Here is an 18,910-nt window from a genome sequence, read left to right as displayed (position 1 = left end):
CCCATGTCATTTTCTCATGTCCAGTTCAAGAGGTCTCTTTCCCAGGCAGCAACCTGATACAGGTGTGTAGGCCCTGGTCACCCCAATGGCTTCCTGATTCCACTGCGACATGCTCTTTAAGGGTTGTTTTCATCATGATTTTCTTCTAGATTTCATGGGCATAAGCCAAGGGACTTCCAGGGCCAGAGGGAGACACGATGGATAAGAAAACAGGAGGTAGTGGGGGAGGAGGAGGAAGAGGCTGGCAGATGTCAAGTGGATGACAGAAAAAGGGTCACGGTGTGGTGATGAGAAGAGCCAGCTACAGAGGACCAGCACCAGCAGAGCAGTTGGAAGGCTGAGTTATCTGAAGGAAAGCCCAAGGACATTTATTTGCTAACATCCCAATTTAATTTTAAATTTAAAGACCCTGACTGAATGATCTTCTGGTCAAATTAAAAGGGTCAGACTTTTCTAAGGACAGTCATTTTGGTAAAGATTTGTTAGAGCCTGGATAAGAAGCTTCCCCCCAAATGCCCGTGTAGATGCAGCAATGTTCAGAGGTGAAGGGATTAGATCATGAGAGCTGGGACATAATCAGTCCACTCAAGTGTGGAAGGACTGACGGGTGATCACTGTTGGTGGGGCGTGGCAGAGGGTCATGGGGGTGTGCTGGGAAGGGTTCCTCTTCCCGTGATCCCTACTCCCTTCCTCCTCTCTGCTTCCTGGCTGCCATGAATGGAGCAGTACTCCTTCATCAGGCTCTCCAGCCATGACATGCTGCCCAGAGCAACAGAGTTGGCAGGTGTGGACTGCAACTATGAGCCAAAATAAACCTTTCCTCCTCTGAGTTGTTCCTGTCAGATACTTTGGCCATAGCCATTCGAAGCTGACCAGTACAATAATAGTAGAGTCAAAAGTATTCAATGTGTCAGAAAATGTTATTTTAATGGTATTTAAAAGGGGTTTTGTTGAAGCTTTTGCAAACTAAAAAGCACAACCCACAATAGGGGAAAAAAGCTTTATTTAATAAAGATGTATTAGAGTAATTCATTTAAATATAGATATATAAGCATTTTAATATCAACAAAGACATTTTATCAAGCAAATTGGAAGGCAGAAAAAATCCCACAAGATAATATGAATATGTAAAATATTCCTAAATCAAATATACTGATAACAATTTTCAGACTGCAACTGTTTTCAGACTGTTACTGTGTAATCAATCTTCCATGTTTCTTGATCAGAATAGTTGGATCACGGCATTACTGTTATCCCACATTTCCATGCATACACTGCTATGTATTATTCTCCATTGCAAGTGCTACATTCAAATTCATTTGAACTGTGAATCTAGAAGCTAGAGATGAGCTTTTGGTTTTGGTTTGTTACTTTCAATAATTCTATCTGAACGTAGCTGGTCAATCTCCTCCTGGTTGAACCCAAATTCTTTAAGTATATCCTCCGTGTGTTCTCCTACAAAAGGATCTCTTTCGGCAGAAGGGGCGGCTGGGGTGTTTGACAGCAGAGGCGCAGGTCGGGGACTCACGTGCTGTTCCTCGTCAGTCATGAAGGACCCCCGTTCTCTGTTATGGTCATGACAGGCAGCCTCTTCAAGGGTCAGCACTGGGGTCACACATGCATCTATGCCATCAAAGATCTGGCACCACTCTGCCTTGGTCTTCTTTGCAAACACATCTGCAAATCTCTTCTTCATTTCCGGCCAATCGGTCATGCTCATCTGCTTGGGAAGTTCTTCAGACTTTAGTCCAAGTCCTGAGGGAAAAATATGATTTCATAAATTATTATGCTTAGGGTAGAGAGATTATAATTAATGAAAATAAATTTTGAGCCCACTATATTTATCCCAAATAAAATGTTCTCTAGAGTTTCTCAAATGAATCAAGAGAAGAAATTCAAAGTCAGTTTGAAGTTGGAGCCAACAGCTGGAGAGGGTGGGGTGATGGGGTAGGCAACACTGAAAACACGCTTGTCACTGCCTATGGTTTACCACCGACCTTTCATCAAAAGTAGTCTGTCTTTAATAATCTAGTTTCCAGAAATTGATTTCTTCTCGCCAAGTAGGATTTCAAAAAGAAATTTCCTCAGGATGGTATTATCTGTCTTACTGAATTAAAAATAATTCTGTATTTTATATAATGCCCCTGAGCCCTATAAAAAATAAAATTTGAGCAATTTTACATATGACTATCTTAGAAACATGACTATCTTATTCAAGAAAGAACCCCAAAAATAAATGATGAAATTGAGGATTACAATTTTTGAGTAATAATTCTTTTATCTTTATATTGGTAAAATAAGTGTCTGATAGGGCTTTGTACAAACAACACAGGACCAGAAAGGTAGCCAAAGACTAGACCAAGATGTTTGGACTTTATTATGGTACGAAAGCATATTCATACAACTGTTCTGTTTTCATTGTTAAGTACCCAATAAATTCAATAAATTATATAGAATTTTCACACTTCATTATAAAATTGGCTTTGAGTTAGATGGCATTGCACAACTGTAGGTGAATGTAGTTTAAAGTAGGTGAGGCTAAGATATGCTGCTCAGTAGATTAGGTGTATAAAATACATTCTCAACTTATGATAGTTTCAACTTAACAATGGATTTATCCAGACGGAACCCCAGCATAAGTTTGAGGAACATCTGTATACTCTAAGGGCCACCTTACTGGGGTTTGGAATAAATGTCAATTTTTCCTCTCACATAAGACCGTTTTATAATCCTGAAGGCTAATAGTAAAATGATAATGAAAGCTCCTTTTTCTCACGGATAGTATTTTTTGTGATCTGCATCAGGTAAATCAACAGGTTGATCTCAGTTTACCAGCCTTCCCTTCCCTTCCCTCCCATGTTGAAGCTCAGGCTAACAGGAAGCTGCTATGAAGATGTGAAAGTGCCCACAGCAGTAAGAAGACATGAAAACTGCAGCCCCTCCCTAGGGTCTTAAAGAGTCCTAGGACATATGGAGAACTCACATAGTTCTGAAGTTTTATGAATAGCTACCTCTGGGCATATAAGTAAAGTTTTCTCGGTAGCCATTTGTTCTATTCCAATAGCAGGACAGACCTGGAGCCATAGATTCAGGTTATCACTATAATCTATGAAGAAATGCCTGTATAGATGTCTTTCACTTTGCTTCCATTTCATAATCACCACAAGCTCTGTGATTAAAAAGCAAATAAAATGAGGAGGCAGCCAAAAGTAGTATATCACTGCTACTGATGGAAATGTCTTTGTTTTTCATCAGAATGTGATCAGAATCGTAACATTAAATAAAACTGGGACCAATATATTTTCTAACTTATATTATACTTGAGATACACGGGATCTGGTCTATATACTGGAAAACACTAGAAGCTAAAAGATGCCGGATTCTACTCTTAATTCTGATAGCCCAGCTCTTCCATTTTCATCCTTTCTGGGCAACAATTTCCCTCCCATCCTGACCATGATCAAGCCTCCAGGATTAACCATCACTGGCCAGGGTGGGCTGAGTGCTCTGCTCTTGACATTCCAAAAGGAACTAGGAATCCAGTTACAGCTAGTTTGTTTTATTTTGTTTGCACTGCCTGGGACTGAATCCACACATGCTAGGTAATCACTCTATCACTGAGCCTCATTCCCAGCCTTCACTAGTTTTTATAGTATAGTCAATATTAAGTTTCTGGTATTTTAAGTCAAACATACTCACAGGGACTAGCCTAGCATCTTAATCATCATTTAAAACTTGAAAATGTTCTAATTTCCAAAAAAACTACCTTACATACACACACAGACTTACATAAAATATTTATTATCTTAAGCACATATCATAAACTTTACTGCTATATAACACTATACTAAGCAGTCAAAATCCATGTTTTCAGTATGGTAATATATATATATATATATATATATATATATATATATATATATATATATATGGATGGCCACTGTAAACATTATGTCATAATGAAAAACTGGAAAACATAAATGAATATTAATAGAGAATTTTAATATAGGCAGACCATGGAGTATAAAATGACTGCTTTTTATGTAGCATGGTCTGCCTATATTCATATATATATATATATATATATATAATCTTTTACATTGGCAGGAAAGAACATCTCTGCTATACTGCTAAATAAAAAGAGATGGCTGTAAGTTATAAATTTAGATACAATGATATATAACAATAATATAATTCATATATACTAATGTAATAAATATAACATGCATTAATAATTAATATATTACAAGTTAATGTGTAATCATATAAGAAAAACACAATTGTGTGTTAACATTCATCCAGGAAAATATGTAAAAGGCCACATTGCAAACTTTCCCAAGGTGGCAGAACAAGGGAGACATTTCACTTCTTGTTTTAAAATTCTGAATTACTTACAATTTTTTAAACAAACACGGTGTTTTGAATTTTCATTCTTTTTTTTAAGTTGGGGTAAAATACACAATATCATATAATTTACCATTATTGTTACTTTTAAGTATATGGTTGAGTGGTACGACATACAACCATCACCACCACCCATCTCCAGAATCTTTTCTCTTCCCAAACTAAACTTGGTACCCATTAAATAATAACTTTTCATTATTTTCTCTCCCCAGCCCCTGGCAAACACCATTCTTTCTATCCATATGATTTTGTCTATTCTGGGTTCCTCTTATAACTGGAATCATGCAATATTCTTTTGGGAGAGATTTATTTCACTTAGGATAATGTCTTCAAGATTTATCCATGCTGCAGAATTTGTCAGAATTTTCTTCCTAATAATGCTGCATAATATTCCACTTTATGCATATACCACATTTTGTTTATCCTCTTACCTGTCAATGAACACATGAATTGCTTCCACATTTTGGCCATTATTAAAAACACTGCTGTGAACACAGGTTTACAAATACCTGTTAGAGTCCCTGCTATCCATTCTTTTGAATGTATTCTTGGATCACGTGACTTCCGTGGTTAGTGTTTTGAGGAACTGTTACACCATTTCCATGGGAGTTGAATCCCCTTACATCCCACCAGTATTACAGATGGGTTTGCATCTCTCCACAATCTCACCAACACTTATCATTTTTTTGTGCAGTTTTTAAATAATATTTTGAAATTTTTTTAAAAAATTACAAAATCCCTATTGCTTATCTGATGGTACTACAAGAGTCTTAATCTCAAAATTCTTACTGTTTCCAGATTATTTAATTTTATGTATTTATTTATTTATATTCGCCCCAGAAAACACCAGGGAAACAAAACAGTGAAGTCTACAAAAACTTGGATGTGTAGTACTGAAAAGTTTAATTAAAGTCTGACCCCAAAGATCTCAAAACACAGGGGGACAATGAAGCATGTAATTAACACTACTTCAAAAAAAAAATCATCACAGATTTGGGGTTTGTCCAGCAGGGCCTGAGAGAGAAGTACTTTGTATGTAACTAGTATCATTTTTATTAAGTCAATAACTCTGAAAAAAAAAAAAAAGAGGCTGAGACATTGTGTCCTGGGCTCTGTGGACTGTGTGATGTGCCCCCTGCCTTAAGCATAAATAAGCCTCCTGTCAACTAAGTATCTTCAGCAACTTGAGGGAAGAAAGGTCAACGATACCACAAAGAGTTGAGGATGAAAATGGAGGGGACCAAAAAAATCAGGGAGGTTACAGAGTTTAGACTCGGAGGAACAAACCCACCTGAAGGTGGTCAAGAGTTGAGGGCTGCAACAATTAAGCTACTAACACGTGTCATTTCATTTTCAGTATTTTCAGAATGGTTCATTCACAGAGGTGGAGTGTGGATGTTAAAAGTAAGCACTGTGAACATACATGCTTTAAAATACCAGGAAGATACGCCAGGGAGGGGAGCTAACTTCTGGAATGGCAAAGCAAGGAACTACAAAAATCTGCTCCCACAGGAAAGCAAAGAGAACACTAGGAAACCAATTGTTGGAGTCAATTCTCTCAGCACCCTCAAAATCACCGAAAAGCCTGTGTGATCTCAGGAATGTTTACTCAAGTTGAATCTTTTTTAAAATTTTTTTTTAAAGTTGAATCTTGATTAGTCTAGTGTGCTTTATGGCATTACAACTGCTGCTAAAGTCACCTCTCTCTCCCCTGCTCTGTGGTGGCTTTGAGAACCAATGGTCACTCCACAAGGGCAGCTGTGAAAACCAGCAGGATAAGAGCCACCAAAGGAAGCAAAACCAGTGTGGAGTTCCCCCAAAGCCCCACCCCCAGAGAACTGTCATTATGTGGCCTGACAGCTCCCCGAAAAGCTCCATTCTCAGGACTGGACTTGATGTGACCTGCCAGTTCCATCTCTAGGACTTTTTCAAAATCAAATGGCAATTGTTTAGCCTCACATCTGTCTGAGGTGGCATTACCTGGGGTATGAGTAAGAAGTTAACCAAAATAATTTAAAAGGAAACAATGGGGAACAGGCTGTCCACAGAGAGTTTTAAAAATCTCCAGCCTATATCTGAGAATATGGAAGGCCGTATGTGTATATACACATGTGCAGGACCATGTACATGTACAAAAGACATCTGAGAAGGCTCCAGTCTCTCACCTCTGGCTGATCTTGAGGTTCTGCACAATCAAAAAGGTATAGAATATCTCAGAAAAGGATGGAAGAGTTATTGTTTCAAGTTATTTAAAGACATCTCTGTCCAGCATTAACTAAATACCAAGCTAACTGAGCAGATTTCAGTGGCTGCACATACCAAAGAATACATATTTAGTATATGAAAATCATTAAACAGCAACAATAACAAATCCAGGACCAGGAAGTAGGGGAAAAAGGGGTGAGCTGGGTTCAGAGCTGCCACATTAAATTATTTGTAATGTCAGTTTCAATGAAAAATTCTGAGTCATACAAAGAGGCAGGAAATTATGGCCCATACACAGGCAAAAATGCAATCAACAGAAACTTCCCCCAAAGAAGCCAAATGTTGGATGTACTAAACAAAGACTTCAGGAATTACTTTTTAAATGTTCAAAGCACCGAGGGAAATCATGCCTGAAGAATTAAAGAAAAATATGAAAGCAATTTGAGATGAAAATTGTATTAAAAGAGAACAAAACAGAAATTTTGGGGTTGAAAGGTTGAGCAACAAATGAAAAATTCACTAGCGAGAAATATCTCAACAGCAGATATGAACTAGCAGGAGAAAGAATCAATAGACTTCAAGAGAACTGAATTAAGAGAATCTCGTCAGCCCAACAGAAAGAAACAAGTATACAGAAAAATGAACAGAGCCTCACAGACCTGTGGGACATGAGTGACTAGAGAGTCTTCAACAACTGAAGAGAGAAAGTACAAGAATCATTAAAGAAATGATGTCTGGAAAAATTCCCAAATGTGATGAAAAACCTTAATCTGCATATCCAAGAAGCTACTCATCCAAGATGGAATTCAAGTAAAGATGAAAAGATTCAAGATCCACACCTAGAAACAATAAAGGAAATCAGTAAGGGTGCAGGATAGAAGATCAATATACAAAACCCACTGTATTTCTAGATACTAGCAATGACCAGTCTGAAAATGTTTCTATCAACAATAAATTCAAAAAGAATACTCTTCTTCAGAATGAATTTAACCAAGGAAGTGCAGCACTTCCATAATGAAAACTAAAAAGCATTGCTGAAAGAATTAAAAGAGGATTTAAATAAATGGAAAGCAAGCAGCCATGTTCCTGGATTCAAAAGCTTAATAATGTTAAAATGGCAATGTTCCCTAGTTTGATGCACAGATCCAACAAAACCCCTGTAAAAATCCCACCTATCATTTTTGCATAAATTGACAAGTTGCTCTTAAAATTCACAAGAAGTCCAAAAAAATCCAAGTAGCCAAAACAATACTGAAAAAGAACATAGTTGGGGAGCTTACACTGCTAAGTTTCAATAATCAAGCATAAAAACAGACACAGAGATCAATGGCACAGAACTGAAAGTCCAAAGACACCCTTCCACTTGTGGTCAACTGATGATCAAGAGGATGCCAAGATCATTCAATGAAGAAGAAAACATCTGTTCCATAAATGGTGCTGGGAAAACTGAAGCACCTATACAAAAAAAATGAAGATGAACTTTTAATTTGCCCTAGACACAGAAATTAATTCAAAAATGGATCCGAGGCCTAAATATGAGAGCTGAATATTGAGATGACCCTATATAACTGCAAGTTATCTGAATTAACTTTTATGAATACTTACTGAAGGGTAAGTAAAACAATGTGTTAATAAAGTTTTTATTCATGTTATCAGAACTCGAGTAGCTATAGCGATTGTTTAGAACTCAGGCCACAGAAAGGTGTTAGAGGAATATATTTATCACTGTTGTTTAGAAGTACCAGCTGATTACACTTATATTTTCTTTTTTTTTTAAAGACAGAGAGACAGAGAGAGAGAGAGAGAGAGAGAGAGAGAGAGAGAGAGAGAATTTTTCAATATTTATTTTTTAGTTTTCAGTGGACACAACATCTTAATTTTATTTTTATGTGGTGCTGTGCATGCCAGCGCCCTGTGCATGCCAGGTGAGTGCGCTACCGCTTGAGCCACATCCCCATCCCTAACACACTTATATTTTCTAAAGACAATGCATATATAAACAAGGTTGTTGTACTCTGCAAACCCTCGGTGCTGTATCCCTGCTGCTTTCCAGGGCTCTCTACCCAAGGTGTGTGTTGCTCCCACCACTTGGTCCTCCATATAGCATTGTTCAGTCCAGATTTTGAGTTAATTCTGTTTTTTTTTTTTTAAAGAGAGAGAGAGAGAATTTTTTTTTTTTTTTTAGTTTTCGGTGGACACAACATCTTTGTTTGTATGTGGTGCTGAGGATCGAACCCAGGGTGCGCACGCATGCCAGGCGAGCGCACTACCGCTTGAGCCACATACCCAGCCCAATTCTGGGTTTTTAATTTCAATTCTTGGGCAGTAAGGCATTATATATGACCTAGGCAAATCATTTTTTTTCTCCTATACCTTTTTTTCAGTTAGTGGAGTTAAAGCATTTGATCATAAAATGTTTTTCAATATTTACAAAAATAATCATTATACCTATTTGCAAATAATTCAGTATTATATTGCACCTGAAAAGCCATCAACAACAATACTTTGAACTTGAAGTAGAAAGGTAAATGTACTGTAATCAACTTTTCATATCACTGCAGATTGTATTCTCAAATGACTTAGATACTAAATTATTTGCAGAGTAAATTTTAAATTCAAATATTTCACAGGAATAAAATAACTCCAGTCCAATTACTTTAAAGGGAAGAAGAGATCCCAGATTTTCTTGCTATGGCAGACTGGCCACAGACTCTCTGTACTCAGGTAACACCTGACAGTGTAAGAGGCAACCGTCAAAGAAAAAGAGCCCACAGAGGCAGTAGATCCTTCCCAGGGAAGAATAAGAAAAATTGGGGCACACAAAGGCAAGATAAATATACACACTACTGGTGTGACATATAATAAAAGCACTGGATATCCCACAAAAAGAACTGTTATAGTTTAAGACCCTGAGTTATTATGTACACCTGTTAGAGTCTGTAAACAAGTCTGGATGGCGCCTGGCATTTTGCCAGAGGGAGTGGTTTGTGAAGTAATGCCAGGGAGCCATTAAGTGTGGAGATTCCTCATTGGTTGACTGCTGTATCTATTTTATGTTAATTAAGATAAGCTGTGTGGAATGTATAAATACCTCTGCTGTCCTACAATAAAGGGCTCCTACTCCTGCTGTATCAATCTACACAAGTTCTTCGTCACCCCCCACCCCCCCCACCCCCCCACCCCCCGGCTATTTTGCCCAGCCAGCTGGGCTGCGGCATACACCAGTAAAAATCACCTGTTCATTTAAAAGGTAGAGGAAATTCCCCATGGATGGCTAGAGTTAATCGAAAGTTGGATATATAATAAAATATTATGAGATTTAAAAAGGCCCCAAAATAGAGAATAAAGAGTGCTCATGGAAAAAGAAAAGTGGGTGAAGCACGTAACAGCTCCTACCTTGGATGAGTTGTCTGTAGAACTGGGGCTCTATGGCTCCCACAGCCATGAACTGCCCATCTGCTGTCCTGTAAGTTGTGTAGAAAGGCGCTCCACCGTCTAACAGGTTCTGTCCTCGAGGCTGTTCCCACAGTCCCACGTTTTGAGTTTTCCACAGAAAAGAACTGAGATATGCTGTTCCTTCCACCTTTGAAGAAGCAGAACACATACAAATCCAGATAATTCAAGTGTAAAAGCAGGAATAATGTCAATTCAGGTTTTTAAAATGTGTGTGTTGCAGTGATTATACATGTTATACAACTTCCTAGGTATTCTTGCAAACTTGAGTTAGAGAGGGTTTATGGTAGAATAACAACCAGTTGTGCTCTTCAGTCCAGAAAATATTGCCAGGCTTAGAAAGAACTACTTTTGTTCTTCCCTTCCAATAAGATTGGCAAAATGTTGATAATTTTTGAAGCTAGATGAAGGTACAAGAAAGTTCTTTATACTAGTCTCCACTTATATATATGTTAGAAACTGCCAGAAAAAAGCTAAAAATAAAACAAAGGGATATTAAAGTATGATTTTCAAGACCTACAACAATATATATAGTGATGTAAGAAACATATCATTATTTAAAGGTAAATCACATTACTGTTATATTTAACTTATTTTGGCTTGAATCCAATACCAAGCAAACTAAATTTAAATGTTTAATACATCTTATCTTTAATGATCACTAGAATGTTACAAAATAAAAAAAACCAAGATGGGTGGCAGGTGTATGGCTTCTCTGAGTACACACTAATTATGGGGATGCTACCTTCCCAACAAGTCCTAAAGTAACACTGAATTCACAAACTCAAGTATGATTATCTTAAGAATCAAAATGAAAAGCGAGATATTCTGGGCCATCCCTGTGGATTTTATACTTCTGATGATTCCAGCACCCCAGAGAGTAGTCCACACAGCATCCTTATCCCTGAGGCTACCAAGAGGGGAGAATAAGCATGGAATTCCTATTACTGGATGCAAAACAAAGATTTCTTTTAGATACATCTCAAATTTCTCTTTTTATTGAAAATCTCCTACATACTTGAATTTATGGCTGTTATATTTAAAATCACTAAATAAGTAACTTTACAACTTTAATATGGAGACACATTCTAAGAAATGCATTGTTATGGGGTTTCATCAGAGTGTGAAGACCATAGAGTGTACTTACACATCCTAAGGTGGAGGGCTGCATAATTGTATGGACCACTGTCAGATGTGCAATCCATCAATGACTGAAACATCATTATGCAGAGTCTGACTGAAGTTGTACTCATGTAAGTAGCCTACGTGGGTGGTGTTTTCACTTTTTGAGACTGAGTTACCCAAATCTTAGCAATCCCATATTTATACACATATGCATGATACACACAAAAATATGTGCACTATTTTAAATATACTTTATGTTCATCTTGTATGTGAAGTATATTTTTAGATATGTCCTATACCAAATTCAGACATGTCAGAGACAACTCACTCACATTCATGAGTAAACCTTAAAAGAAATTTTTCCCTTCAAATGGCATAAATTTGACCTTGAAATTGAAATACTATTGTTCTGCATGAGTCTTAATTCCAGGTTGCTCATACAAAACCCAGCAAGTTAGTATCTGCTATAAACAAATACCTACTTTATGCTGAGTCCTTGCCCTGTTAGAGCTAATGGGACAACAAGTGAACTCAAAGTGAGTCAGGCTCTCACATAGCACCACAGAAAGTTTAGTTGGAGTTTTGAATACTGATTATCCTACTTTTATATTCAGGCTAAAAAAGTGTGAAAAGTTTCAAGATTCTGTATTGAATTACCTTGATTAAAAAGTGTTTCTGCTCTGCTTCATCATAAATGAAATGTACTTAGCAACACCGGAGCCACAGGACAAGAGTCAGGGTGTTAGCTCTCCCAGTCAGACTTCAAGATCTGTTGGTGGTCACCCCAGCAAGCAGCTTTTCTTGCCCCTAATCCTCATGTCATGTATACTGCCCAGATGAGGTTCCATAACACAGGGAAATGGCAGCTTCATCGACCCACCAAATTTTTATGCCATCCTTATCGTGTTGGCCCATTGCATGCAACTCACAGTGTGTCCATGTGCTCCCTGGAGTGTGGGTAACACAGCCGAGAGGACCCACATTCCAGTCATCTTAACTCTATAGGGTCCAAGGCAACAGAACTATGGCGAGACAAACACCAAATCATTCAAAGTGAGCATGAGCCAAGAATTCTGTTGCTAAAATACTGAAAACTACTGTCCTATAAGAAGAAGGTGTTGCCTCACCTGAATCAGCTTCTACAGCTTCTATTTGACCTTGAAGAAGAAGTTGTGAATGAGATCTACTGATCCTTCAGGTCTTCAGTAATCAGCCAACACTCACAATCCCCTAATGTGAGCACGAATCCTGAGGGCTTCCAGTTTCATAAATGATAAAGCTTACTACCTTCTAATTATTAGGCAATTCTGATTAAATAAAAGCAGTAATCACATTATTTGACTATAAATAACCAACCCATATATTTAGAAAATTAGTCAACTATTACTAGATAAGTATTTACCTTAAATTCTCCTTAAAATTACCAAAGCCCCATGGTTGTTTTTTAACTGATCTCTTTTGGACCCATGGCCTGTGCCCACAGAGGGCAGCAGAGGGAAGCAATTCAAAGCTGGAGCTTTAACCTCTGTAGCCTTCAAGTTTTCAACACCAAATGAAAGCCAGCCAATTTCCCTCAGGAAGTTTCATGGCTCAAAGAGGGAGCCCTGTGTAGGCCCCAGCCCTGCACCTGGTGGGGTGAGGGTGCAGCTGGATGTGGAAGTGCTATTGCTGTTGCTATCACTACTTCATGCTGTAGCTGCACTACACCTGGGACAGCAGCTAGAAACAAAAGATAAACCCACACCACTCCTTCCAAAATACATTCTGAGAAGGACACAAAGGACAATGTGAGCTGTGCTCCATGACAGTCACAAGAAACAACACAGGAGAGGACTGAGGAGGAGACCAGATTCCAGCCTGGGATATACTCTGCAAAGGTTGCCAGTGAGCCAAACCAATTTACACTATTCAGTCTTTAAACTTGGAGGTGTCCACCGGTGTGGACCCTCTGGCCATTACTCTTCTCTAGGCAGCTTCTCTTGCCTTGGTTTCCTCAACAACACTCCCTTCTGGTTCTCTACTTCACCCTCCTTAGCCCTTGGTTTTCTTCTTCTGCCCACTCATTATGTGCTGGTGTTCTGTCCCTTCTTTAAGTGACCTTTCTCACCTGGCTCCCAGATTATTCCCAAATGACTCTGAAATCTTTTTCTAATTCCTAACCTCAAGTATTCAAACTAGATATGAAAGGTACTTCATAAAGGAAATGACCAAACTGTACTTCTTTTCTTTTAGAAGAGTCTCAATAACAGAGTATCTGCTCTGTGCTGGGCACTATTTACACCTAAACAATGGATGAACTCATATAATTCTCTAATAATGCTGTAAAGTAGACATATTATCATCTCCATAGTACAAAGGAAACTGAGGACTGAAGGTGCAGTAACCCTCCCAAGACCACAGAGCCATGAGACCTTGGGCAGATGTCTACACTTCACAACAATGTACAGTCATCCCCCCTTTCTATAGTTTCACTTCCCACCATTTAGTCACTGGCTGTCAAGTGCACTCTTAAAATATTAACTAGAAATTTCTAGAAATAAATCATTCATCAGTTTTAAACAACTTTTATTGCTATGTATATAACTTGTTATAATTTTTCTATTTATTATTAGTTACTGTTGTTAATCAACTATGTGTCTAAGTTATGAATTATGTTTATTACCAGTATATGATGTACGTGTTATAGGAAAAAGTATAGTATATAGTGAGATTTGATAACATCTGCAGTTTCGGACACTCACTGGGGGTCTTGGAACATATCCCCTGTAGATAAGGGAGGACAACTGTGTTCCAAATGAAGTTGTTGCTTTGAAGATTAAAAGGAATCACATAGAGAAAGTGCCCAGCAGAGCATGAGGCAAGTGTTGAATGTATGACAATGCACAAACAGAAGCATTATGATATTGGAGCCTCCCCTAACAAATGCAGCAGGAAGGTCTAGACAGAAGGCCCACTTTGCTTCAGCATCCATGAGAATCTGATCCACCTACTGATGAAGACTTCTTGAAATCCTTCTGAATGAAGATTGTTTGAAAAGATTTTTTCTTTCTTTCTTTCTTTTTTTTTTTTGGTACTAGGGATTGAACCAGGGGTGCTTAACCACTGAGCCATATCCCTAGTCCTTTTTATTTTTTTTAATTTTTGAGATAGGGTCTTCCTGAGTTGCTTAGGGCCTTGCTAAGTTGCAGAGGCTGACTATGAACTCAATATCCTCCCGAGTCACCGGAATTACAGGCATGCAGGACTATGCCCAGTTTAAGATATTTTCTTTTTTAAGCACAAAAAATAACTTGGGGAAAACTGTTGAAACACCACAGAGGAATCAGGTAAGTCAGAAACAGTTCAGAGGAGTGACTCCAAAGATGATTAAATTATGACATTCTGACATGTATGAAGGCTGTGTGCCTATTTTAAAGAAAAGGATATTCTTGGTGACCTGAATTCAAACATTAAGCTTCATTTATTTCTTGTTCAGAAAAAGATTTGAGGCAACCATATAGCACACATAGGAGCAAGTGGTAGGTCTATCATCCCCCGCCCAATGAATACTTACCATGTTTGCATCAATGACCTGACCTTTGCCAGAGCGTGTGCGTTCAAAGAGAGCCATCAGAATGCCCAGTGCACACATGAGGCCACCACCACCAAAATCAGCCAGGAGATTCAGGGGAGCATATGGATTGTCACCACTTCTGCCAATTTTTGACAGAACACCTATACCATTAAAAATAAATTTAATGCCTTTTTAAAATACATACATGAACTTCATAGAAGAATAACCAATCTCTAGTTACTGACCTGAGTAAAAACTAGTACCTCAGGCTTTTCCAATTTGAACCTACACAGCCTGCATATAACAAGTTTTTGACAGGCTCTTTGTTTTGATGATTTTTTTCCTTTCTAAAACTTTATCCCAGATAACATTTTCAAAATTTGTTAAGTTTTTACTCACTGGATTTTGGAAAAAAACAAAACAATGATTATTATCAATTCATGATATAAACGGAAAACAGTGTCGTGTGCTTTCATTCAAACCACAAAGAAAGGCAAGAAAATAATTGTGTACAAGAGATTAAATTTTAAATAGGTGTGAACAGCCAATTTTATAATTACCTTCTCCCTTGATCTATATGTATTCACAGAAAATCTGAGAATTAGGCTAGAAATAAAGAGACATTAGGACCTGAAATACATGGGGTTTTCCTAGTGTTCACAGAAGCCTGAAACCAGGACTCAGGCGATGATTCCCAATGAAGAAACATCAGAGTCCATCTATTTCAGTGTTTTCAAGGTGTGGGTGATCATCACTACTACTACCAAGTCTCTTACTCCCTAGTAGGGGCCTGAGAACTGACTCCTCAAATGTAGTAAATAAATGTTACTAGTGAGGATATGTTATTCCTCAAATGTGTTAAAATGAGAAGGGAGCTTCAGAATCATTGTTCTAAGAATTCAAATTAGCCTAATTTAAACAATCATGCTCTCCTTATTGATTCTGATAAGAATTTCAATCTGCACTTTAAAAAATTCTTGTTAACCAATGTAACTGCAGATCTTGATTGGGAATAAACTTAGAGTGTAGAAAAAAATTATTCTTCAACATACCTGACAAAGCCAAGTAGTTGATGTCATGACCAGCTTTCCTGGAGAATCGTCCTGACTGGCCAAAGCCACTTAGTCTAGCATAAATGAGTTTTGGATTCTCCTGCAGCAGAATCTCTGGCCCAAGTTGGAGTTTCTCCATGACACCTTAGGAGAAAAGTAACAACAAAAAACATTTAAAAAAAAAAAAAAAAAAAGAACATGAATTGAGAAATGGAATAATTCCTCATATGAGGTAAACATAAAACTACATTCTTCCAAACGTAGTAACATTTGTTGTGGATTTTGTGAAAGTTGTCAAAATCAAAATGGAGTCACTTTTTCCTACCCTAACCAAAAATAAATAAAACTCAGGAGTTATGAAGGAAGGGATTTCATGCATATATGCCTGATGAGAAGAACTATTCACAGAAGATTCTATCAGAACCACAACCTGGCACAAAGGCCACCAGAAGATTATACAAATAAAACTTCCGTGAGAACATCTGCTCAACTGTCTAATCTCAGACCACCACCACCCTTGTTACTAATCCTGGTAGCCAAGGATTAGTTTCAAAATATTTTATGGAATCCCCGTTTCACCTGTAAAAACTTCCCCTTGCCTCAGCTTCTTGGAACACCTCAGAGTTTACTGTGGAACACCTGTTCTCATTATTATGATCCACTATTCCCAAATATCACTAATTGGAGAATCTCTCTTCAATTGTTATTTAGGTTGACCACTTATAGCATGCTTCTAGTAGAAAAAGACCTGAAGAATAAGGACCCCATGTGTGGTTTCTGCCACAGGATGTTATTTTTTCATATTTCACTCAAGGCATATCCAAGCCTACTCAATCCCCAAAGCAGGATCTTTTTTTTTTTCTTTTTTCCTCTCTGTGCTGTCCTGGTAGTACCCTTCCTTCTTCCCTCTCAGTTAGGAGCTCCTTCTTCAGGATTCACAGCATGCTCTTTCCACAGGCCTGTATAAAACCTTCACAAATAAAGCTCAGAAACATCCATAAAACCAAAATTAGCTACAGTAACACCTCAGAATTCGTAAGGTATCAAGTATGATATTTACTGCACAAAACCCAGGTAAACTGATATCTTAAACCTCCTGGAATTAAAAGTCATCAGGATTACATAATATACTGTTTAGGACTCATCATCCTGATCAGTGATGAAAACTGAGTCTAGTCATCCACCTTTTTTTTTATCAGCATTTTTTGTTTATTTATTCTTAATTCTATTTATTTATATTTTATGTGGTGCTGAGGTTTGAACCTGGTGCCTCACGAATTCTAGGCAAGTGCTCTACCACTGAGCCACAGCCACAGCCCCTAGTCATCCACCTTTTTGAACAGTAGCCACAAACCCTCACCTGGAGACTACATGTCTATCCGCAGCTCTCCTAACTAAAGACCTGGAACAAATAATTTAACCATGTTGATCCACCCTCATCTTCAAATAGGCATTATTAAATCATTATTTAATTCTAAATATCCTCAAATATGACTGTGATGGCTAAAAAGCCTGGTGCCCTGTAGACTTTAAATTCTTTTGCCAACCGTTTACTGACTTCCTACCAAGAAATGTTTTGGTTACTCTAGCATACAAATTCAGTTTTAAAAGGCTGTCTGACACAAAAGCACCAAGTAGGTTGAAACCGGTATGGAGAGTAAGAATTCAGATCCTGGTAAGGAAAAAAAAAAAAAAACTGAATTAATAGTGTTCGGTGAAAGCAGTCGTGATGAAAGGAAGACTGGATTCAAGGATGAAATACAGTTTACTGAATCAGGAAACTGGGTGGATACTGGTTCCATTCACTCTGATAAAGTATACATAAGAGGAGATGCCATTTTGAAAGGAAAGGAGAAAGGCTTGGATGGGGTTTTGCGGCAGTTGCAGTGCAAGCGGAATAGTCTTAGAGAGAAGAACGCATTCAAGTATTTTGGTAGCAGTCTGCAGCTCCAAGGGTTGGGGTACAGATGAAGAGCTGGGCCCCACCTGTATGTAAAGCAGAAAGCAATAGGAATGAGTGTAGAGACTCCAGGGCACAAAGCACAAAGGAATGACCTGAGGCTGGAACTTAGGATCACCATCATCTAAGGCAGGGAACATTGACCTCGTTCGTGGATGCTTTGAAGGGTACACCACCCCCCAAACAGCAACTAAATGCCATGTACCTCTAGGCACTCTGGGAACAGACGTATGGCTTTTATTAGATTTTCATATAGTTTAATACCATCAAATAAGCAGATACAAAAGGGCAATGGATAGTGGGCAACCAGGAAGGGGTCAAAAGCAATGAAAGAAACAGGGTATTAGCAGTATCTCAAAATCCAAGCTTTAGAAGATCATCTCAAGAGAATGGTCAACAAGACCAAATGAGACTGAAGGTCGTAGTAAGGTTGGGACGCACGAGGTTTCATGTGTCAAAAGGACCAAGGTGCGACGGGGGGCAGCCTCAATCCCAGTGCAGATGGGCTCCTGATGCAGGAACCTCGCGCGTCCCGCCCGTGCACAGCTCGCTGGGGCAGAGGCTCACCGCGGCGGAAGGGCTCCAGAAGCACGTCTGCACGCGTGCACAGGCGCCGCAGCACGGCTGCTCCCTGCGCCCGTTTCAGGTCCAGCACCAGCGAGCGCTTGCCCCGGGCCAACTGGCTCACATCGCCGAGGGAGCCGACCCGGTCCACGCGCAGCACCTGCGCTCCGAAGTCCGCCAGGACCATACCGCAGAACGGGCCGGGGGCTAGGCCAGCCAGCTCCACGACCCTGACGCCCTTCAGAGCCATAGTGCCTCTCGGCTCCTTCAGAAGAAGACTGAGCAATCCCGGCCCGGCCCCTGCAAAAGGTTCAGCGACCTGGATCACTCCTGCCTAAGGCGCCGCCCCAATCCCGCCAGCTCGGCGAGCTCCCTCCCTGCGCGCCTGCGCACAGCCGCGGAGTCTGCGCAGTGGCTCCCTTCCCGCCGGGCGTCCCAGGTCACTAGTGCAAAGTCCGCTGTGATCTCTCTCTTCCCTCCAGCCTTGGTGTTCTGGATTGCAGGTCTCGACCCTGAGGACTCAAATTGTCACCTTTCTCTCTAGACTCTTATTCTCCCCGTGGCGTCCCCTGGCCGTTGTACTATTTGAGTCCC

At 39.1% G+C, this 18,910-nt stretch overlaps 1 protein-coding gene across 2 annotated transcripts; it reads right to left on the bottom strand.

Annotated features, from left to right (window-relative positions):
• Nucleotides 1–986: 986 nt before the first annotated feature.
• Amacr (alpha-methylacyl-CoA racemase) lies at nucleotides 987–18,663 on the bottom strand. 2 transcript variants are annotated; one of them, XM_046422331.2, is made up of 5 exons: nucleotides 18,320–18,655; nucleotides 15,793–15,936; nucleotides 14,741–14,901; nucleotides 10,006–10,192; nucleotides 987–1,755 (listed from the first exon to the last, which is right to left on the bottom strand). In XM_046422331.2, exons 1-5 carry the CDS (start codon nucleotides 18,564–18,566, stop codon nucleotides 1,340–1,342), a joined length of 1,155 nt encoding a protein of 384 aa, XP_046278287.1. In that variant the 5' UTR covers nucleotides 18,567–18,655; the 3' UTR covers nucleotides 987–1,339. The 2 variants fall into 2 exon arrangements, with proteins under 2 accessions (XP_046278287.1, XP_046278288.1); XM_046422332.2 differs by lacking the exon at nucleotides 14,741–14,901 and having other exon boundaries at nucleotides 1,605–1,755; nucleotides 18,320–18,663.
• Between the last annotated feature and the right edge of the window lie 247 nt (nucleotides 18,664–18,910).

The sequence above is a fragment of the Marmota monax genome, unplaced genomic scaffold, assembly GCF_021218885.2.
Source record: "Marmota monax isolate L192 unplaced genomic scaffold, Marmota_monax_Labrador192_F-V1.1 WCK01_AAM20220418_F8-fsc00077, whole genome shotgun sequence".
Classification (NCBI taxonomy): domain Eukaryota; kingdom Metazoa; phylum Chordata; class Mammalia; order Rodentia; family Sciuridae; genus Marmota; species Marmota monax.
Note: the sequence above shows the minus strand (reverse complement) of the source record. Positions and strands in the feature narration are given on the sequence as shown.

Bases quoted from the DNA above. Each gene is read 5' to 3' on its own strand.
- Amacr (XM_046422331.2), bottom strand. From the start codon at position 18,566: ATGGCTCTGAAGGGCGTCAGGGTCGTGGAGCTGGCTGGCCTAGCCCCC. The intron at 15,937-18,319 runs GTGAGCCTCTGC...TTTTCTCCTAAG, and splicing joins TCTGGAGCCCTTCCGCCGCG to GTGTCATGGAGAAACTCCAA. The intron at 14,902-15,792 runs GTATGTTGAAGA...TTAATGGTATAG, and splicing joins CAACTACTTGGCTTTGTCAG to GTGTTCTGTCAAAAATTGGC.